At 34.0% G+C, this 19,126-nt stretch overlaps 2 protein-coding genes across 2 annotated transcripts; one reads left to right on the top strand and one right to left on the bottom strand.

Annotated features, from left to right (window-relative positions):
* Window positions 1-3,844: 3,844 nt before the first annotated feature.
* LOC108192621 (transcription factor FER-LIKE IRON DEFICIENCY-INDUCED TRANSCRIPTION FACTOR) lies at window positions 3,845-5,584 on the bottom strand. The gene is made up of 4 exons (XM_064086332.1): window positions 4,775-5,584; window positions 4,494-4,688; window positions 4,222-4,395; window positions 3,845-4,129 (listed from the first exon to the last, which is right to left on the bottom strand). Exons 1-4 carry the CDS (start codon window positions 5,264-5,266, stop codon window positions 4,028-4,030), a joined length of 963 nt encoding a protein of 320 aa, XP_063942402.1. The 5' UTR covers window positions 5,267-5,584; the 3' UTR covers window positions 3,845-4,027.
* Window positions 5,585-16,899: 11,315 nt separating this feature from the next.
* LOC135150531 (toll/interleukin-1 receptor-like protein) lies at window positions 16,900-17,352 on the top strand. Its single transcript, XM_064086875.1, has one exon. The coding sequence runs from the start codon at window positions 16,900-16,902 to the stop codon at window positions 17,350-17,352; it is 453 nt and encodes a 150-aa protein (XP_063942945.1).
* Window positions 17,353-19,126: the final 1,774 nt, after the last annotated feature.

Here is a 19,126-nt window from a genome sequence, read left to right as displayed (position 1 = left end):
ACCTAAACGCATAGTAACTAAAAATCGGGCTCATTTAAAAACCATCAAGATGGGCTCATTGCCTCATTTAGTGGATATCACAATTCACACTTATGTTGGACTGCCCTACATAAATGGGATGCTAGTATGAGAAATTATCTAGCCTTCCCAAGGAGAGGGGTGGTTGCTAGAAATGATGTGGCCTTGTAGAGATCGCTAACAATCGGGCTCGCTAACCTAGGCCTTGCTCAGGGTACTCCATACTTAATTGGGCTCTTTGGGATGGTCTAGCTTCCTCACTTCAAGATGACCACGGTTGGAGAAAATATGCTTTATACACTAAGTCCTTTTTCGGCTCTCCTAAAGAATACTGCTTATATTCTTCGATCCCCTCACTCCTTAAGAGGATGAGTCAGGAATGAAGACTCACGACTAGTCCCGGTCAGGTGTGAGCAAAACCGAACTCAAACTGGAAAATCAAACTGAATCATTCAAATTCGGTATGCTTCAATCCTAATTTTTTAAAAATTCGATCCAGACTGAATAAACTGAAATAAAATTCGGTTCGGTCCGGTTCTTAAAAAAATATTTCGATCTGGACCGAATAGACGAATAGCCCAAACAATATAAAATATTAATTAATATTTATATTATATATATTATACATATCTTACTTGTAAGTTATAATGATAATATTTGATTTGTAATTTAATTATATCTATTTTTGGTGAAATGGTGGTGATTAATTAATAATAATTTATTTAATAAATCATTTATTTTAGCTTTATTTATAATATAATATTTTTTAAAAAATAATTTCGTTTCTTCTAGGACGGACCAAACCAAATTATTTCCAGTTCGGACTATAATAATATTTCGATCTGGTTCGGTCCGGAAAAAATCAAAGTTCGGTTCTTGATCTATTGAGTCCGGTCCGGTTTTGGACCGAAACGACCAAATGCTCACCCCTAGTCCTAGCTTAGAACACATGAGTATAGTTTTCGAGGTCTCTACCTCCTTTCACTAATAGATCGCTATCCACTATCTAACAAACCCGCTCCATGTCAGCCTTCTGAACCACTTAAACCTGGGTCATGCGAGTTATGGGCTTTTCGATCATAACTTTCATGGTCTAATGGACCTGTGCCCTGATGGACCGAACAAATTAATCTAGCCTTTCTAGATATATGTTTCCAAAGAACTATGTGATAATTAACTTGACTCTGTACGTAGCTAGCCCTCTTGTATAACTTTTATGATTTCTTGTCTCTAGTAGCTAGAGATCAATCTCGTACTTTCTCAAGGATCAAATACAAGATGAACTAAACTTTACATCCCTTTCAGTCCCGTGTTCGTCATGATATTCTTCTTACATTCATGTAAGTTCCGTAATTTGTTGTTAACCACATTCTCCCATTAACATAAGAGATTGAGAAAACTGTGCGAAAACAAGAAATGATGCCCGAGAAATAAAAATCCGGTATTTGGATAAACTTATGAATAAAGTATATACTTATATGATTTTATTCCTATAATTTAGTATTTGTTAATAAAGAGGTATTATTAATTAATTTTAAGTGTTTAATTGTAGAAAAATACATATTTCTAAAGTTCGAATAAATTGAGCTAATTTGGCTACTTCTTATTCTGCGAGAGCTAATATGGGTTAATATATATATATATATATATATATATATATATATATATATATATATAATAACTGATATATCCCCAATGAGGGGATTAGGTAGTATTCAATAGTTTCATATGTTTGTTGATCATATGGTGACTCTTACTTTATCATTGAGTTCTAAACACAATCAAAAGAGTCATGAACCTTTAGTTGTATTCATAGAAATTATAATGAATAGAGGCTTGTTATGAAACTATAAATTCTCGGATCTTTTTAATTTATTTCTGATATTTTTATTGATCATGGAAATGAAGTTGAAGATATAATTTTAAGTACTACATTGTATTTTGTGAAAGAAAAACTAAACACGGCTAGAATAATTATTTTTACCAAGACATCACATAAGTTAGACATTCATAAAAATCAATTGAATAATCTTTATTGTTAGATTGTTTCACATTGTCATTATATATATCTTACATAGTTTTAAATTCCTTCCAAGTAGGGGTGTAAACGAGTCGAGCCGAGTCGAACACTGCCAGGCTTGGCTCGTGCTCGAGTTCGACCGAGCCTTTAATTTCAAGTTCGAAACTCGGCTCGTAAATAGTTCGATAGGCTCGAGTTCGGCTCGAAAGCTCGAATCGAGTCACCAGATATTGACAAAAACTGGAAATATGATCGGTTCGACTCGAGTTCGATTCGATTAAATAATAAAATTATAAATAAATTTGTAAAAATATATTTATAATAAAAAAATTAAAAAATAATAGAGACTCGATAAGGCTCGCGAACCTTACGAGTCGAGTAATTTGAAGCTCGAGCTCGGCTCGGTAAAACATCCAAATAGCTCGAGCTCGAGCTCGGCTCGATTATTACCGAATCAAATTTGAATATTTTTCGATCCGAACTCGAGTAGCTCACGAATAGTTTGGCTTGTTTACACCCCTACTTCCAAGTAGTACTCAGTTCCTACCAATTTATAATAAATATTTTTTATAACTATTTAGGCGCCAAAAAATTTCGTGCCAATTGTGGTAGGAAATATATACTATGAAAATGTCTTTTATGTCAAAAATATGTGTGGCCTGTTTTAATTCCTACCGATCGAACACTACCTATTTCCTACCGGTTTATAATAAATATTTTTGTAATAATTATTTAGGTAAATAATAATAATACGTTTTTTTAGGAATTTCAATATTCATTAGTTAAATAGACAATTGTTACTTTTCTCCCCCCTTAATTAGTTTAAAAATATAATATCTGAACTTATAATTTAAAACTATAACATGTTTGTAATTTTAAAAAATTATGAATATTATTGTTTGTTTTCAAAGCTGCCCCTTTGTTTTTTAAGAAAAGCATGAAACCTTGTTTCCAATGGTATTAGTATCCAAGGGTATTAGTGCACATACAGCAAGCAACCTATTTAAAAAAAGTTAGTAATAATATAAATGTTGATCATGTCAATTTGTAGAATTGTTAAGCTGCAATGCAATGACCTGATCTCAACAAAACAAAGTAATCTAGTTTAAACTTTAAGTTGTTAACTCCAGTACTGTTGTTGTAATTAAATAGTACATTCTCTAATTTATGCTTTTAACCTACTTTTCGCCTACAATATATGTATATTACTACAAGTCCACTTTTGCACATGCTAATTTGTAGGATGTTGAGGATGATCATGGCAGTGATACCACTACAGAAATAGGCTACACTGATGAGAGTGATGTGGACAGTGATGCAGAAGCCATTGAAATTGAAGGTTCTGGTATAAATGGAGCAGCTTTCGGTGAAGCAGCATCTGATGAGAAAGATGGAGAAGACGATTGTGATGCTAGTGGCCAAGACGAGCACTATGATGAGGAAGCCTTGAAGTAGTTCTGATAACTAAGTTAATGCCTTGATCGGGAGAATATCTAACTTTTTTATGGTATATGTTTGGCTAACTTTTATACTTCAAGATGTTGCGGGCTGTTTCGAAATCTTGTTTCCGATATATTATTTATATCAATAAAATCAGAACTTACTATAAATACTTAAACAGAATAGCAGTATAAATAATGCTGCTGTTTACCAAAATGAACATTGTAAAACTTGCGAATATACTTTGATTTCCATATGAATATGACCACACATACTAGTGGACATCACATTATTTACCTAGCACATTTATTTTTTGTTATATTCACATTCATTTTTTGCTACACAAGCCTAACAAATTAAGCAGTTGTAGGCAACATTTAGAATTAGAGCAGTCAACCAAATATGCTATGGCATACAAAGATTGGGTTAAATTAGGCCGATAGTGCATGGCCTGACGAATTTGATGGCCAAATTAATACGCTTGGCCAAATGGTCGACAGTGCACAGGACGCCTGCATCAAACTTGTAATATCGAGTCCAGATCTAGACCTACAGAGGTTGTTTCAAATCAAATCCTTGGTTAAGAAATGCTGCAGCTACCCATAGCTTCATATTTGGTGCATTCGTGTCAGATTCAACTAATTCTCTAACCTGGTTTTTCAACATACACAGTTTTTCAAGTAAGAGCATGTATGGTAAATTGTGCTGATCAGTAAAATGTTTTAATAGAGGATGGAGCTTACGTTCAGATTGAATGTGAAAAGAAAAGTATCATTTTGAGTAGCCAAGTTGGAAGAATGAAGAATGAAGGTGGATAAAGAATCAAGAGCTTTGTAAAGTGAGGCTGCAACTCCATGGCCTTTGTTGGACACGACTCTTATGTAGTATCCATTCTCTTCCACTTGACACACACATATCTGCATTTCGATTCAAAGTTGAGTTTTAGAAATGTGACCCAATTTTGTGTAGCTTAAAAAGTCCTCAAATATGATACGGAGTAATAATCAGAAATAACCTGCAATATTATTTTAATTGTTGGATAGAAGTCTGCATTTCGAATCTTGTTTTCATTGTCATGTATTCCTCCTTGTCTCTCCGTTCTTGTCAGTGATGACTCCAGGCTCGCAACTTCAGCCTTTAACTTCTTAGCCTGCTTTTGCAAATCTTGAACATATAATGCAGCATCCCCAACTATAGAGGCTTTATCCATCTGCATGTATCATTTTACACATTAAGTTTCAGATGATTTGGACTAATAATAATATCAATTTTCTGATGCAAGACTTAAGCACTTACCTTGGTTATATTGGGAACTAAAGCACGTAACGCATATAGCTTGTCCTTCATCCGACTTCTTCTCCTCTGTTCTTGAACTAATGTTCTTGTCCGGTCTCCCTTTTTGCTCCTCTTTGGCGCAGACATGGTTGTGGTTGTCATTGTCCCAGAAGAATATCCACATGCATCTTCTCGCGTTTCTTTCATCAGTTCACTGCAACTATTGGGCAAATTATTGAAAAGAGAATGTGGATCAGAAAATGGTGTCAAAGGGAGGTTATCGAAATGATCATAGGGAAGTCCAAAACTAGGTTCCAACTGATTATGAACTAAACAGCCATTATTGGTATCACAATCAAGGAAATTGTGACAAAAATGACCGTCTGGCTGAGCAGTTTCGCCTCTACTTAATGAAATGAAACGCGCTAAATTTGCTTCATCAACTAAATCAGCTAAGCAATAGGCCTCTTGAACATTCCCCATTGGATTCTCAGATGAGCCTGTTCTCTCCATTAGTGTATGTCCAATGGCGAATGCTCTGATCTGCCTGGCCACTACCACCACTACTGCTACTTATAATATATGCATCTGGTGAATGTAGTTTCAAATGATTATTTTAGGTGTGAAAGGAACCTTCTTTCTGGGCATCTCATGAAGGATGTAAGAGGGTTAACATTATGTTTCATAAAAACAAATTTGTCGATTAAATAAACAAGATGTCGGTCTCATCATATTAACTTACATAGCAGCCTTGTTATTTTAGTCCTGTAAATTAAGTGAGAGGATATCTTGTTGCATCACTGATTGATTTGCAGATATCCGCATGTATTGCTTAGATTGGAGAATTAGACTTATCTATATGGTGCATAAACAAATGCAGGACCTATCCTCCTTTTAAGTAAATGAAAATTTTACTTCATTTCTGGACCTGTTAGTTCAAACAAATTGGCTCCGAGACTTTATTGGACTCTGTTAAACAAGTTCGAGCTCCAGATTTTGTTGGCAACTGGCTCCGAGATTTTTCTGTCTGTTGGCACCGGAGCATGTTGTGCATCTAATTCTCGGACTTGTTGACTTGTGAGTTAGGTACTGTAATAAAATTGATCTATGCTCCCAGATGCCGATATTATAAGAGTTGATAAGTTTTCTATGATTTTACTTTTCCATTCTCAACGCCCAGCAAAGTCAATCATGATTCCGATTCCAGTTAGATTAATAATAAGTTGGTCATCTTCGTTAAGATTAGGACAGAACCAACTTAACTCCACCAACTGTTTTCTAATATTAACGTCAATGATTTGTTTTTCGATTTTCCAAACAGCTTCCTGCTCAGTTTTTTACTACCAAATGTGAGCCAAAAGACTGCGTGTGAATGACACCCGCAGGATAACGCTAACACGTTCCCTATTCTCCTAATCAGCATACTAGTCCATAATTAGCACTACTTGTCTCGAATGTAACTCAGGCTATGCAACCACATCTAAATTTTGGTGATTGTGATTTGTCCCACATCGTTTGGTTGTAGAAGGGACAAGAAGCTATAACTCTAATAGCACGAGATTTTTTGGGAGGAGTAAAAAACAAAACCGTCTAGACTCGGCCCAAATCGGACTGGATGAGGCAGATGGGCCTTCGAGCCCGAGACAAGTTAAGATTCTCTATTTTAGACCCGTCTATAGGCTCAATTCGATTTTCATGCTAAATGATGGAGACCCGATTCGATTTTCATGCTAAATGATGGAGTCCGGTACATGTAGTCTATAGACGGTTTAAATTTAATTATTTTAAATTGTGATGAATTTGATGACAGTTTTTTTTTTTCCTTTTTGCAAGAGAGTTTGATGACAATCTTAAAAATACTAGTAAGATAGTAGAAGAACAATGGATTGTAATTATTTTTTTTAATATCTAGAATTATGACTTATATCTCAGCAGTCTACATCTTTGTGATTGTTTTAGTGAAAACAAGAAATTGTAAATGATAACATAAGAGTACTTCATAAGACACAGATATGAAGCCCCCGGCTTAACAGAAATCTTCCCATACTTGCCTTTGTATTTCAAGTCCAATTTTTCGAGTTTCGGGTAAAATCTGATCCAATCCGTGGATTTAGGTCTCAATTTTCGAATTTCTTCGGATCCTTGTCAGGATTTTGTCAAAAAATTTGGATTTGGATATAGATATTGAAAAATCCAGTCCGATTCGAACTGTTATCATTCCTAACATGCATGTTCAAAAATATAATCCTTATCTGAGTGTGTTTAATATACCTTTTTAGTAAACTGTTGATATGCCTCTCAGGCAAATATCATTATACTCCTCCTTGGTTGAACAATCAAAAGAGTTCCACTCCAAGCCTGAGTTTTGCCAATAGACATTCAGTCATTGAGTTACTGAATTGGTCAAGCCAGATGACATTATTGCTACTCTGTCCCCCAACAACAGTCTGATGTAATTTTAACATAACTCAGCTTTAAAGCTTTAAAACCAAAAGAAAACTTGAGGTACGATTTCACACAGAAGATGTATTAGGTAAGTGAGAGTTCACCAAAGGAAAAACAGTCTAAAGCCAAATCAAACAAGAGAACAAACAAGAATGATGAGGATGTTTTAGACTTTAGTCACTTTGGTGAAACAACTTACCAAGTTCCATTAGAATTGCGTCTAAAAACATGTATTTCATTTCAGATTTTGGATTTCAATTTATATGATTTGAGATGTCATTTCAAATTATGAGCTTTATACTATTTTTTGAATGTCCTCGGTTCATATTCAGATTCAACTTTTTTGTGTATCCAAACATGTCATTTTATCATATCCAGAAGTTCAAATGAAATTTAAGTTCCTAAACACGTCATAGAAGAATCAATAGAGTGAACCATTACAAAAGTGTTTTGGAGTGAGTGGTTCTAAAAGTCACCTGGTTTTGGCACTCTATTACTTAAGTTTTTGCATAAATTTATCAGTAACAAAAAATGTTGGCAATTTGGCACTGCCATGGCGTTTTTAACATACACGTTCGATGACTGCAGTCTGCAGCAAATGGGAGAAAGAAATAAACATATCTATTCGTTTAGAAAAACTTTTGATGAGAAGAACAAGAGAGAACGTATCCATAGTGTATGCATTTTGCATACCTCCAATTCTGTTGTTCGGTATATGTCTAGTTTTGGACATTTGAGCCGGCCTTCTTTATATTTTTCTATCGACCAAAGCACTCCTTAAATGTGTTGGCGAAGATTTTGTACTAATTTGGCGATTTGTGTTGAGCATCTTATGATGGAGTTCAGCTATAAAGTGAAAGCCAAATCTTCAAACCCTTATTCTTTAACTGTAAATGAGCTAAATCTCCATGGCTAACGAAGCTTCATTTTGTCATGTCTTCTTGAGCTTTAGAGGGGAAACTCGCAACAAGTTCACATGTTTTCTCTACGAGGCTTTAAGAGCCGAAGGGTTTGTAGCCTTCATGGACAAAACTGATATACGTGTTGGAGATGAAGTAAGTTTGACAATTAAGGAGGGGATCAGAAACTCTATGAGCGCCATAACTATATTCTCCAAAAATTATGCCGACTCTACATGGTGCCTTGATGAACTTGTACTCATTCTTGAACGCTAAGTTCCCAGAATGTCGCCTCCCAACTCAACAAGTTCCAGTTTTACAAGGCAGTTCTTCATCGTCCTCCTCGTCAAGACACGAGTCATCTGAAGACAAGATTATTCTGTACACAACTACTAGTGTTACCGATGCTGCAGGTGCATTAAAAAAGATTTTGAAAAGTGGAAATGTTGTATATGAGGAGAGAAACTGTTCAATTGAGCCTAGGTATTTGAGAGAGCTAAAAGATCTGGTTGGAAATGACAAGGTAAGGTTTCCTATGGTGATTGTGAATGGGAAGGACCTGTGCGGAGAAGAAGAGGCCGAGGGCTTTTATGATGCTGAAGTTAAGCAAAAGCTTATCGGATCACTGATGTATCACTACTATTCACAAAGATTTGCGAGCCACTTTCAAGCTACCATGTCAAATGCAATGTTTCGTAGATATTGGTAATGTTAAAACATAGTGTTCGTGTATGAAAATTGCATGATCTTCGCTTTGACGAGATCGTGGTTGTGGTATTTTATCTGTAAATCGAGGTTACTTTTTGAATTGATGACATTTTCAACTTGGAAAACTTGGAATTTGCTGTGCTCTCCTGCTGTTTAACTTAAGCTTGTGAAAAAATAGGCCAGTGACATGTTAATGTAGAATATAAAACTGATTTTTATTAGTTCTTATTATTCTAAAAAAGAAAGATTATTACATGCCATATTTAAAACAAACGTACTTGACTCCTAACAATACTCTACTACTTCTAATAAATCTCCTAAAACAAGATAGACTCAATACCTCCTACAAACTCTCTAGAACTCCAACAATCATCCAACTACTTCAATCTAAAATTAATCCTCAAAATAAATAACTAAACAAATAATAATAATAACTAAATTTAAGATTATTCCAACAATCACCCCCATAATCTTAAATTTACTTAACACAGTTTATGAAGCACTTCTCTTCATCTGTGATGCACTTCTCACCACCACCAATTTGTTGATGCACTTCTCATCAACACCAAATTCACTGGAGCATACCTCTCCAGGTGCACATAATCACCCATAATTCTAATGTTCTCTCTAGGTGCACATAATCACCCATAATTCTAATGTTCTCTCCAAGTGCACATAATCACCCATAATTCTAAAGGAGAGGTTTCCCTCTACTCCGTCATGCAAGATCCATCTCGTTCTGCATAGCACTCTATCTCATTTTCTGCCTTCAGCAGGCTTCTCCAGCATCGCCTCGTCTTTCTAGCTCGGCAGCCACATACTACACATGCATCCCATACTACACATGTAGCTTTGCCACCATCCTTCCGCAACGCCAACCTGAAACTACCTCGTCGGACACTTATTCCGCGCCTCCACCACCAGCGGCGGCTTCACCACCGCCTGCGGCGGAACAACAAAACCTGGCTCTGATGCCAAGTGTAGAATATAAAACTGATTTTTATTAATTCTTATTCTTCTAAAAAAGAGAGATTACATGCCATATTTAAAACAAACGTACTTGACTCCTAACAATACTCTACTACTTCTAATAAATCTCCTAAAACAAGATAGACTCAATACCTCCTACAAACTCTCTAGAACTCCAACAATCATCCAACTACTTCAATCTAAAATTAATCCTCAAAATAAATAACTAAACAAATAATAATAATAACTAAATTTAAGATTATTCCAACAGTTAATATGTATGTTGTTGAAGCAGATATATCCGATTAAGCTCATAATCAAGCACTTTTTAAAATCTTCAAATAAATTTTAAATTTTAATATATAAATCTCATAGATAAATACCGGAAATAATATCCGGTATATCCGATTTGGTTTTCTGAATCCCTGATTAGTCACTTTTATTAATTAGTTGCGTTGTTCATTATTCTGATTGTATTTTCCTAATAATGTATCAATATGATGACATGTGCTAGTTTTTTCGTACGAAATTTATACTTGTGACTCTGTTATGTGCCTATTTCTTATTCTTACTTTGTGAAATTACCATCATCTGAGCAAATCTTTGATTTATTCCTGTAAGAAGGGTAGGTTTCCACATCCATATTTATTCTTGTCACAGATTTGGAATCAGAATGATATTCTTCAAGAGTGAACCAAAATCATTCACTGCATTCTCTACATTGAAAGAAATTTATGTTCGCGTATCAAAAAATGGAAAGTAAATGTTCGAGGGGCAGTGGAGTTTTTATGCTAAAACTAGAGCAGCTTCTGAACTTCAGAAGTTTCGTCGATACAGTACTTGGCTTTGCTAGGCTTTTGCTCTACAGTGCAAAAAAAGATTTCCGGAACAACAGGGACTACCGCTGATGAAACAATCTTCGAAGTACACTCTTACATGTCTTCTTCTCACCGGTCATCACCAATGCAGAGGAAAAAATATGGGGCTTTCCACAATTGTCTTCCATTCAAGATCTACAACCAAACTGAGTTGACTTTGCCTATCAAAAGTTTTTCCCACCTGCAAAGACAAAGTGATTACTTTAGAATCCACTAAAAATTTAAGTAGTAATAACATCAAGAGAGGAATGAGAAAAAAGAGTATTATTAGGGATTATGCTTTCAGGGAAGCAATTTTCGGAAACCTAAGGAGATTGCAGCAAGTCAGCAGCCTTGAATCATTCATGGTGATCGCATATAATGCATAGCCTCTACTTCCGAAATAATGTCAGATGGATTATTTCTGACTGCTCCACTCAGATATGGAGATTAGCCTAAAAATTCAGAACTAATTAGCACAACTTGCAGGTAACAATTATGTTTTCTATTTGGGTTTGCCAATATAAGGTAATAATTGTGTTAATGTGCATAAAATTTTCAAGGGATTGAAGAGTAACACAAGTAAAGCTCGTTTCTCATTTTAGAGATCTTCATCCAGAGTTAGATTAAGGTCAGAGTACCAAGTCCTTTTTTTTAGGCAGGGAGAAGAACTTGTATTCAAATGTTGTGTGTACTTTTTTGTATATAATCTGTCACCTATAAATTTTTAAACTTAATACCCTCTAATCGTGTATAATTTCATTTTTCACATTCTTAGAATTGATAATGTTTAAGGTGCTTCTAAGTTACTTTGTGCTTTTGTGCACTTGGCCATGACATAATCAATTTTTCCAGAGAGGGACTTCTTATATGGAGTTACGTAGTGCGCCACTATAAATCATCAATTTTATTATAAATTCTGTTATAGATTACATATAAAACGTGATTCTAATATAGAATACTATAAAATATATCTATTTTAAGTAATTTAACACTTAAAATTTGATTAAAAAAAGTTATTTTCGAAACTGATTCTACAACAGAATAATTCTGGATGATTATTATTCTGTTATAGAATCGTGTTGAGATATTGCATAATTTTAGATGATCTTTGGAATAAAAAAATTGTATAACTTCGTTTTCTGTTTAATAATCAAAATTTGCAATTATATTTCATAAAAAATATAATAGAATATATATTATGTATATATTTATAATGGTGTGCTACGTAACTCCATATAAGAGGGTATGCTATGGAATGCTACCCTATATATATATATATATATATATATATATATATATATATATATATATTATAGTTCCATGTAGTCCACATATTTACTGTAGTACCGTAGACCACGTATGTTCTGCAACTATAGTATAACATAAAAACATTGCAAAATGTGTTATTTTGCAAATCATGTTCTATAAACATCATTATTTTGTTAAAAATTTTGACAATCCTAAACATTCTACAAGTTAAATAGTGAAAAACACATTATTCTGCAAAACATGTTAAATTTGCAGAACATATTTACATATTACAGAATGTGTTCTATTTGTCGAACATAAATGATTTTCAATATTTTTCATGAAATAGTGATATTTACAGAATGTATTTCAGAAAATAACAAGTTTCATACATTTTGCAATGTTTTTATGACATTCTATAGTTGCAGAAAATATGTGGTCTACGGTACTACAGTAAATATGTGGACTACATAGAACTTAACTCAGAACAAAGTTCCATGTAGTCCACATATTTACTGTAGTACCGTAGACCACGTATGTTCTGCAACTATAGAATGGCATAAAAACATTGCAAAATGTGTTATTTTGCAAATCATATTCTATAAACATCATTATTTTGTTAAAAATTTTGACAATCCAAACATTCTACAAGTTAAATAGTGAAAAACACATTATTCTGCTTAGGAATCAATCACCTGGTTCAAAAAGCTATGTACAACCACACATATATGTAAGTATATAGAAAGATATATTATATTGTGAGATATTTGGTTGGATCAGATATTTATACCAGTGAATGATGATATCAAATATATAATCTAACTTGTTAGTTAAAATTACGTACCATGTATACGAAGCCTTCAAGCCAAAGAGTGTCGAGTCTAGGCATATTGCCAAGTAGCTTGTCCAAATTAATCACTTTATCAGTAGAACTGGGCACTTCACTCATCACAATCCTAAGAATTTGCAACTTATGGGTGCATTCAAACCATCGCCAATCAATTTCATCACTGTTGAAGAAATACAACGCAGTGAGATTGTTATCAGGTTTGAACTGTCGTCCCAAATGTTCAATGCCCCTACAATTATCCAGTCGTAAATCTTGGACTTGAGTGCCAAATGTCATGTCAGCACTGAATGTCACATGCTCAAGGTCTACACTTATTAGCTTACTAAATCCCGAAAACCCAAGGGGTGGGTTTAATATGCAGCTCTCCAGCCACAAATCAGTTAACTGCAGACAGGAGAAGAAATAAGAGGGCATTTTGCAGACAAATGGTGATTGATTCCTAAGCATCAGATTTTCAACACCCTTGTTTGATATGTTTTTGATCCAAAGAATGAGATCTACTTGTCGAACATTATTATTTACATATTACAGAACATATGTGTTCTACTTGTCGAACATAAATGATTTTCAATATTTTTCATGAAATAGTGATATTTATAGAATGTATTTCACAAAATAACAAGTTTCATACATTTTGCAATGTTTTTATGCCATTCTATAGTTGCAGAACATACGTGGTCTACGGTACTACAGTAAATATGTGGACTACATGGAACTTAACTATATATATATATATATATATATATATATATATATATATATATATATATATGGCTTATATATATGTATGTATGTTTGTTCATATACCGTATTTTTCTTGAGTAGAGTAGATAATGTGATTGATGTGGTGGTTCCTGGATCAAAAGATGAAACTTGAAAGCATATGTATATACAATTTTCTTGTTACTTTCGACAACAAAAGGATGGGAATATATGTGGTGTAAAGCAGTGCTTACATAATATCATTTATTTTTTTTAAATAATATAAGTGAAATCATAAAAATTATCAAAATGATTATCTATGTATACACAATAAAAATTAAAGACATGTTAAACAAAGTCTAAGTTTTCGTACTTAAACTTTACAAACTCTCCAAAAATTATACTATACTAAATATATGTTTCTTTTCCAATTTTTAAAGCATTAGAAATAGAATTTATTTAAATAAAATTCTTTAATTCAAATCCGCATGACAAATTATAACAAAATCAATTCAACAAATTTGGTATTAATACCAAACAAAACATGTATTGAAAGTAATTAAGCAAAAATAAGAAAATTACCCGGATTTCAGGCACCAGAAGAAGGTGGTTAACTGTGCATAAAAAATCTTCCTGAAGCATTTTCTTCATTGTTTATAATAACTTCCATTGATGCAAGAATCGAAAAAAGAAAGAGAACATAATAAGTAAATTTTTCAATATAAAATCTAGAGGATCAATTTTACAATCATTAGATCTAATTTTAATTTTATAAAATAACCTGTATAAAAAAAGATTGAAACTAAGTCATAACAATCAGGTAATTAAATCGCAAAAGGCTCGATCCCACATGTGACTCTGCATCTATCCAAACGAAATAGATAAGAAAAACATAAATAGTTATTTTCTAATTCTTACCGATACGAATCAGAAAAAGTCGGATTTCTCAAATGCTTTGTAATTAGTTTAACAAGTACAATCAAGTAGATCAGAAATGAATCGGATAAAATTGGACAAGAGTGAGGAGGCTCGAGGGTTTTGTAAGCGAAAGGAGAAAAATTAGACATATATCAAGCACCAATTCGCAAATTAAAGATATATCGGAAACATCTTAACACTTTATTGATGTTACAAGGTAGTGGTGGTGGTTGGGTTATAGTTTTTATAATAAAAACATGGTAATGGAATGGAATTTGAAGATGAAATGAATGTTTTTAGAAAGAATTTAGAAGAAGAGGTTGATCGGGAAAATAGGGTTTCCGATGATGAGGAAAAGGCAAGAAAGAGATTATGTTATGAAAAGTCTAATAACAGTTGTTATACCCAAAATTCACTATGGGTCATTAACATGGGCCGGATTCGTATACAAAGTTAAAGACACTACTTTGCATTCTAGTGGGCCATCCTCATTGGATTGACGAATACCACAGAAGTCTTGCTCCGTAGTCTGAGTAGTCCTCGTTTGGTGAGCTTGTGGAAACTTCTCATACACTTGATTTTGGATCACTTATCCAGTATTCTGATGGGTTGTTTTCATAAGGGGTAAGGATGGGCCTTAACATCCAAGCATTCCTTAACGGGCTTCTACAGCTGTTGTTGATCCATCGACAAGAAACCCTAGCCCATCTAGTTATTTTTGGCAAAATTGGTACTTTTAAATTCATTCATAGACTAATACAATGGCTACAAAGGATATGTAAGTGGAAATGAAAAGTCTATGCTCTTTTTAAGAGTGATATAATTTGTATACAAAAAATATATGCGTCGATATATACAACAACAAACATTTATGAACTCAATGTCATTGTCACCCCTCAATCTCAATGTTATATACACACACACACACATACACACACAACAAACATTTTTTTGATTTGTATATATGAGTGTTAAATTTTGTATATAAATGACCGTAAATATAATGACGAAGATCTAGATAGATTGTGTGATTAAGACGATCAGTAGTATTACTTACATGTTATATATAATAACTTGACAATTTATATATATGTATGCATGTCAGTACTGAGAGAATCAATTCAATATAGTTTATTGTTGCACTCTATAGAAATGACCTTCTAATGTTTATGAATATTTTTCATGAAATTTTATATTAATTATTAAATTTGTTAAAAAATTTAAAAAATTTGTTGGACCACTACCTCCATCAAACGTAAGTTTCCTCGTGACATAAGAAACAAGGACATTCTTTCTTTGTTATTGTAATTTTCCTTGTGAACCGATGTTGGTTTAAAGTAAGAGTTGATATTGCGACAATGATATTCCAATAACTAGTAAATATTATAAATTATCGTATCAAAACCTATACAACTATGTGACCATAATACAAAGAATTGTCTAAACAGCTGCAAGATAACACTGAACAACACAATAATACAATAGCAATGATTTATAGCTCATACAGAATGGTTAGTTTTAAACAAAAATCGTTTCTTGAATACCGTCCTGACAAGGGTACTTGCTAAAATCGTTGTGTACAACAAGTTACAATAGAGCTTTTTTTATAAAATTATTGCTGTTATGCTTTCAGACCACAACCATATAGAGTTACTGTTATTTAAAAAAAATATCTAAAAAAGTTTGAATACCTTACTTGACATGAATTCCTTATTATCTGTCACTTAAAAACCATTGCTTTACCATATTTGCAACAAAGATTTTTTTTAAAAAAAAACTCTTGTCTCTACTTATTTTAGTAAGAGTGTCCAAATTGTTGTGCTATCTTGTTCTAACAAAAGTTAAAAGAACGTTGTCTGATATTCAATCCAATCAAATGACTGCTCAATAGGTCAATAAAAAATTTTAGGTTAGAGCTGAAAAACTGTTGTGTGAGAGAACCTGTTTTGCGTCAATTATGAGTAAATGAATAAAAAACTAAGCAAAAGAATCTTACCACATCAAATATGTTTAATATTAATAACATAAAAATAATATAATCATTATAAAGACTTTTAACTAAAAGGAGTGTAAACTATATAGTAAAGTTTGAGTACATATAATAAGTAATACAATGAAAAAAATATTTAGATTTCCTGTTTGAGATCCTATTAGTTTACAAATTTTTTATTCATGTGCTTGCAATTGTACACCATCGAATAAATATAGTTGATTTTAGCATATTACAGTATTCCTTTGTTACAAAACTGTTTGAGGGGACTGGACGTTAGTTGACTCCTGGCTCCATTTAACTAGTACACTTGAATCGGCCAAAGCCCACCCGCGTGCATTTATGTATCTCGCAGTCTCACAATATACTAACGCGGTTGGTTACCACAGTTAGGTAACTTTGTGGAAGCTTCATCAGACTAATTGTTGTTCAAATTACAATATAATTAATATTGCTGTGAGAAGATCATTTCTTTATAGAACGAACTTGCCTCATCATCATTATACTAGTTAAATCTTCTATCTATCCTAATCATTGATTCGGAAGAAGCTGACGACATGGCTAAGGAAACCTCATTTTGTCATGTCTTCTTGAGCTTCAGAGGGGAAACTCGCAACAAGTTTACATGCTTCTTGTACGAGGCTTTGAGGGCTCAAGGATTTGTAGTTTTCATGGACAAAACGGATATTTGTGTCGGAGATGAAGTGGATTTAAGGATCAAAGAGGGGATCAGAAACTCTATGAGCGCCATAATTATATTTTCCCAAAATTATGCTTATTCTACGTGGTGTCTGGATGAACTCGTCCTCATTTTAGAACACAGAAAGAACTCCAAGTATTTTATCATACCGATTTTGTATGAGGTTGAAATCAGAGATATTAAATACCAGCTTGGGAATTACGGCCTTGCGCTTGAAAAGCATAGGGAAAGACACAGCGACAAGGTGGAGAAGTGGAGAGAAGCTCTGGTAGAAGTTGGTAAAATTCTTGGAGACCATGTGGAGGGGTAATATTTTTCCATATTTTTAAATATTTTCTTCCTAAAATTTTAATTCTGAACAATTTCTCTAGTACATAATGTTGTTTACTTGAATATACAGAGTTTCTATAATAATAATGTGTTTAACACTGCCAGTCTACAGAGCACTTTCATCCAGAACACTGTCAAGATGCTTCAGGAAAAATTAGCTGTCAAGTACCCAGAATGTTGCCTCCCTACGCCAAAGCTCATGGCTCCTTTCGGTAGTGTGGTGGATAACTCCTGCCAAGAAATGTGTTGTCCAGAAAAGTGCTCCCCTGAAAGGTGCCCTCCCAAAAACTGTAGTCCGGAAAAGTGCTCTCCCGATCAGTGTTGCCCAGAAAAGTGCCCTCCGGACCAGTGTTGCCCAGAAAAATGCCCTCCTTGGCCAGAAAAATGCTCTCCTGAACCGAAAAACGCTTTCATGAAAACAATTGTCAGTAAAAGTGTTCAAAAGAAAAAACATTTGCTAAAATCAATAAATAAGCTGTTGAAATAGAAACAGGTCAAAAGTGTTTTTTACACAATTTGTGAGAGTTAATTTATTAGTTAGAGCATCCCTATCCCCTGTTACTCTAATAATCTATGGGGAAGGGAGGTGCTGGGGAGAAATGTAGAAATTATTTAACTGTAAGTTCCACATTTCGTGGCTTTAAACGGGCCTCCTTACAAGTACTAACTAAGATAATTAGCTTGTTCACGTCCTGCACCTATAACTTGTTAGGAGAAATTGCTATCTTGTTAGTTCAATTTTTTTATAACCCGCCTACCTCAGCTATTCTAACATGGTGGGCAGCAGCCTGGATAACTCTAACTCAAATGACCCCTCTGCACCATTCATTCTCGTCAATTTCAGCAATTACCCCTGAACTATCTCTCCTGCAAAACCAAGATCCATCAGTTCCCTTTGGCCATGATTTACTCAAGTTTGTTGACGATACCTAAGCAGCATTGACGACAGGTGCTCTCTATTGGTTCATTATATTCCTTCTCTAGTTCTCCTTACCTCTTTACCCACCTTTAAATTTACTAATGTTCTGCATGTTCCTTTTATTTCTCATAACAAGTTGTCTATTTTACAATTCTTTGAAGAGAATCGTGCGTTGGTTAAATTCTTACCATAGTTCATTGTGCAGAGGATCTCTCAACAGGCATGATTCTCCTCCAAGGATCTTTTAAAGCAGTATCTATCAATAGCATGCGAGTCCCCAGTCATTTAAGGTATACATGTGATGAATTATAGAAATGAGAATATTATTGTTGATAAATATTCCGAAAAATGATCAAGAAGGTGACCTTAAACTGGACTATGTGATTAATTTGAAGGATTAGTATGACAAAATGAGGGCAAAATGAGGAATCATTGTATTATTGATAAGAGTTAGACTATTTATACAACGACAGAAGGATGTGATCGGTAACACTTGAATCTATGTTATCCATATATATTAAATTATAACGTAATCACGCCCTGCAAGATGGACTTTCTTTTTGGCAAGGCCAGTCTTTGTAAGAAGATAAAATCGTGTCTTAGCGAGCGGCTCAATTCAAGTGTCTGTCAGCTGATCATCTCAAGATATGTGTGTTGAGCATGAACGGTTATCTCATGAAATGCGCGTTGAGCGCAAATGGTAAATGGTAGGACTTGCTTGTTAAGTCCATGCTTCCTAACAATGTTTTCCTGGAGCCGAGGCGAGTTAGCTAGGTCCATGGTTATTCGTGTCCTCAGCTCCGAGGCTCCTAAGTTCTCCTCTCCTCATAGGGCA

Source organism: Daucus carota, chromosome 2 (genome assembly GCF_001625215.2).
Source record: "Daucus carota subsp. sativus chromosome 2, DH1 v3.0, whole genome shotgun sequence".
In the NCBI taxonomy this organism is placed as follows: Eukaryota; Viridiplantae; Streptophyta; class Magnoliopsida; order Apiales; family Apiaceae; genus Daucus; species Daucus carota.
Note: the sequence above shows the minus strand (reverse complement) of the source record. Positions and strands in the feature narration are given on the sequence as shown.

Excerpts from the sequence above, each read along its gene's own strand:
- LOC108192621 (XM_064086332.1), bottom strand. The coding sequence starts at position 5,266 with ATGGAGAGAACAGGCTCATCTGAGAATCCAATGGGGAATGTTCAAGAG. Across the intron at positions 4,396-4,493 it reads CAATTAAAATAATATTGCAG|ATATGTGTGTGTCAAGTGGA; the intron begins GTTATTTCTGAT and ends ATCGAAATGCAG. Across the intron at positions 4,130-4,221 it reads TTTTCACATTCAATCTGAAC|GTTAGAGAATTAGTTGAATC; the intron begins GTAAGCTCCATC and ends TTGAAAAACCAG.
- LOC135150531 (XM_064086875.1), top strand. The coding sequence starts at position 16,900 with ATGGCTAAGGAAACCTCATTTTGTCATGTCTTCTTGAGCTTCAGAGGG.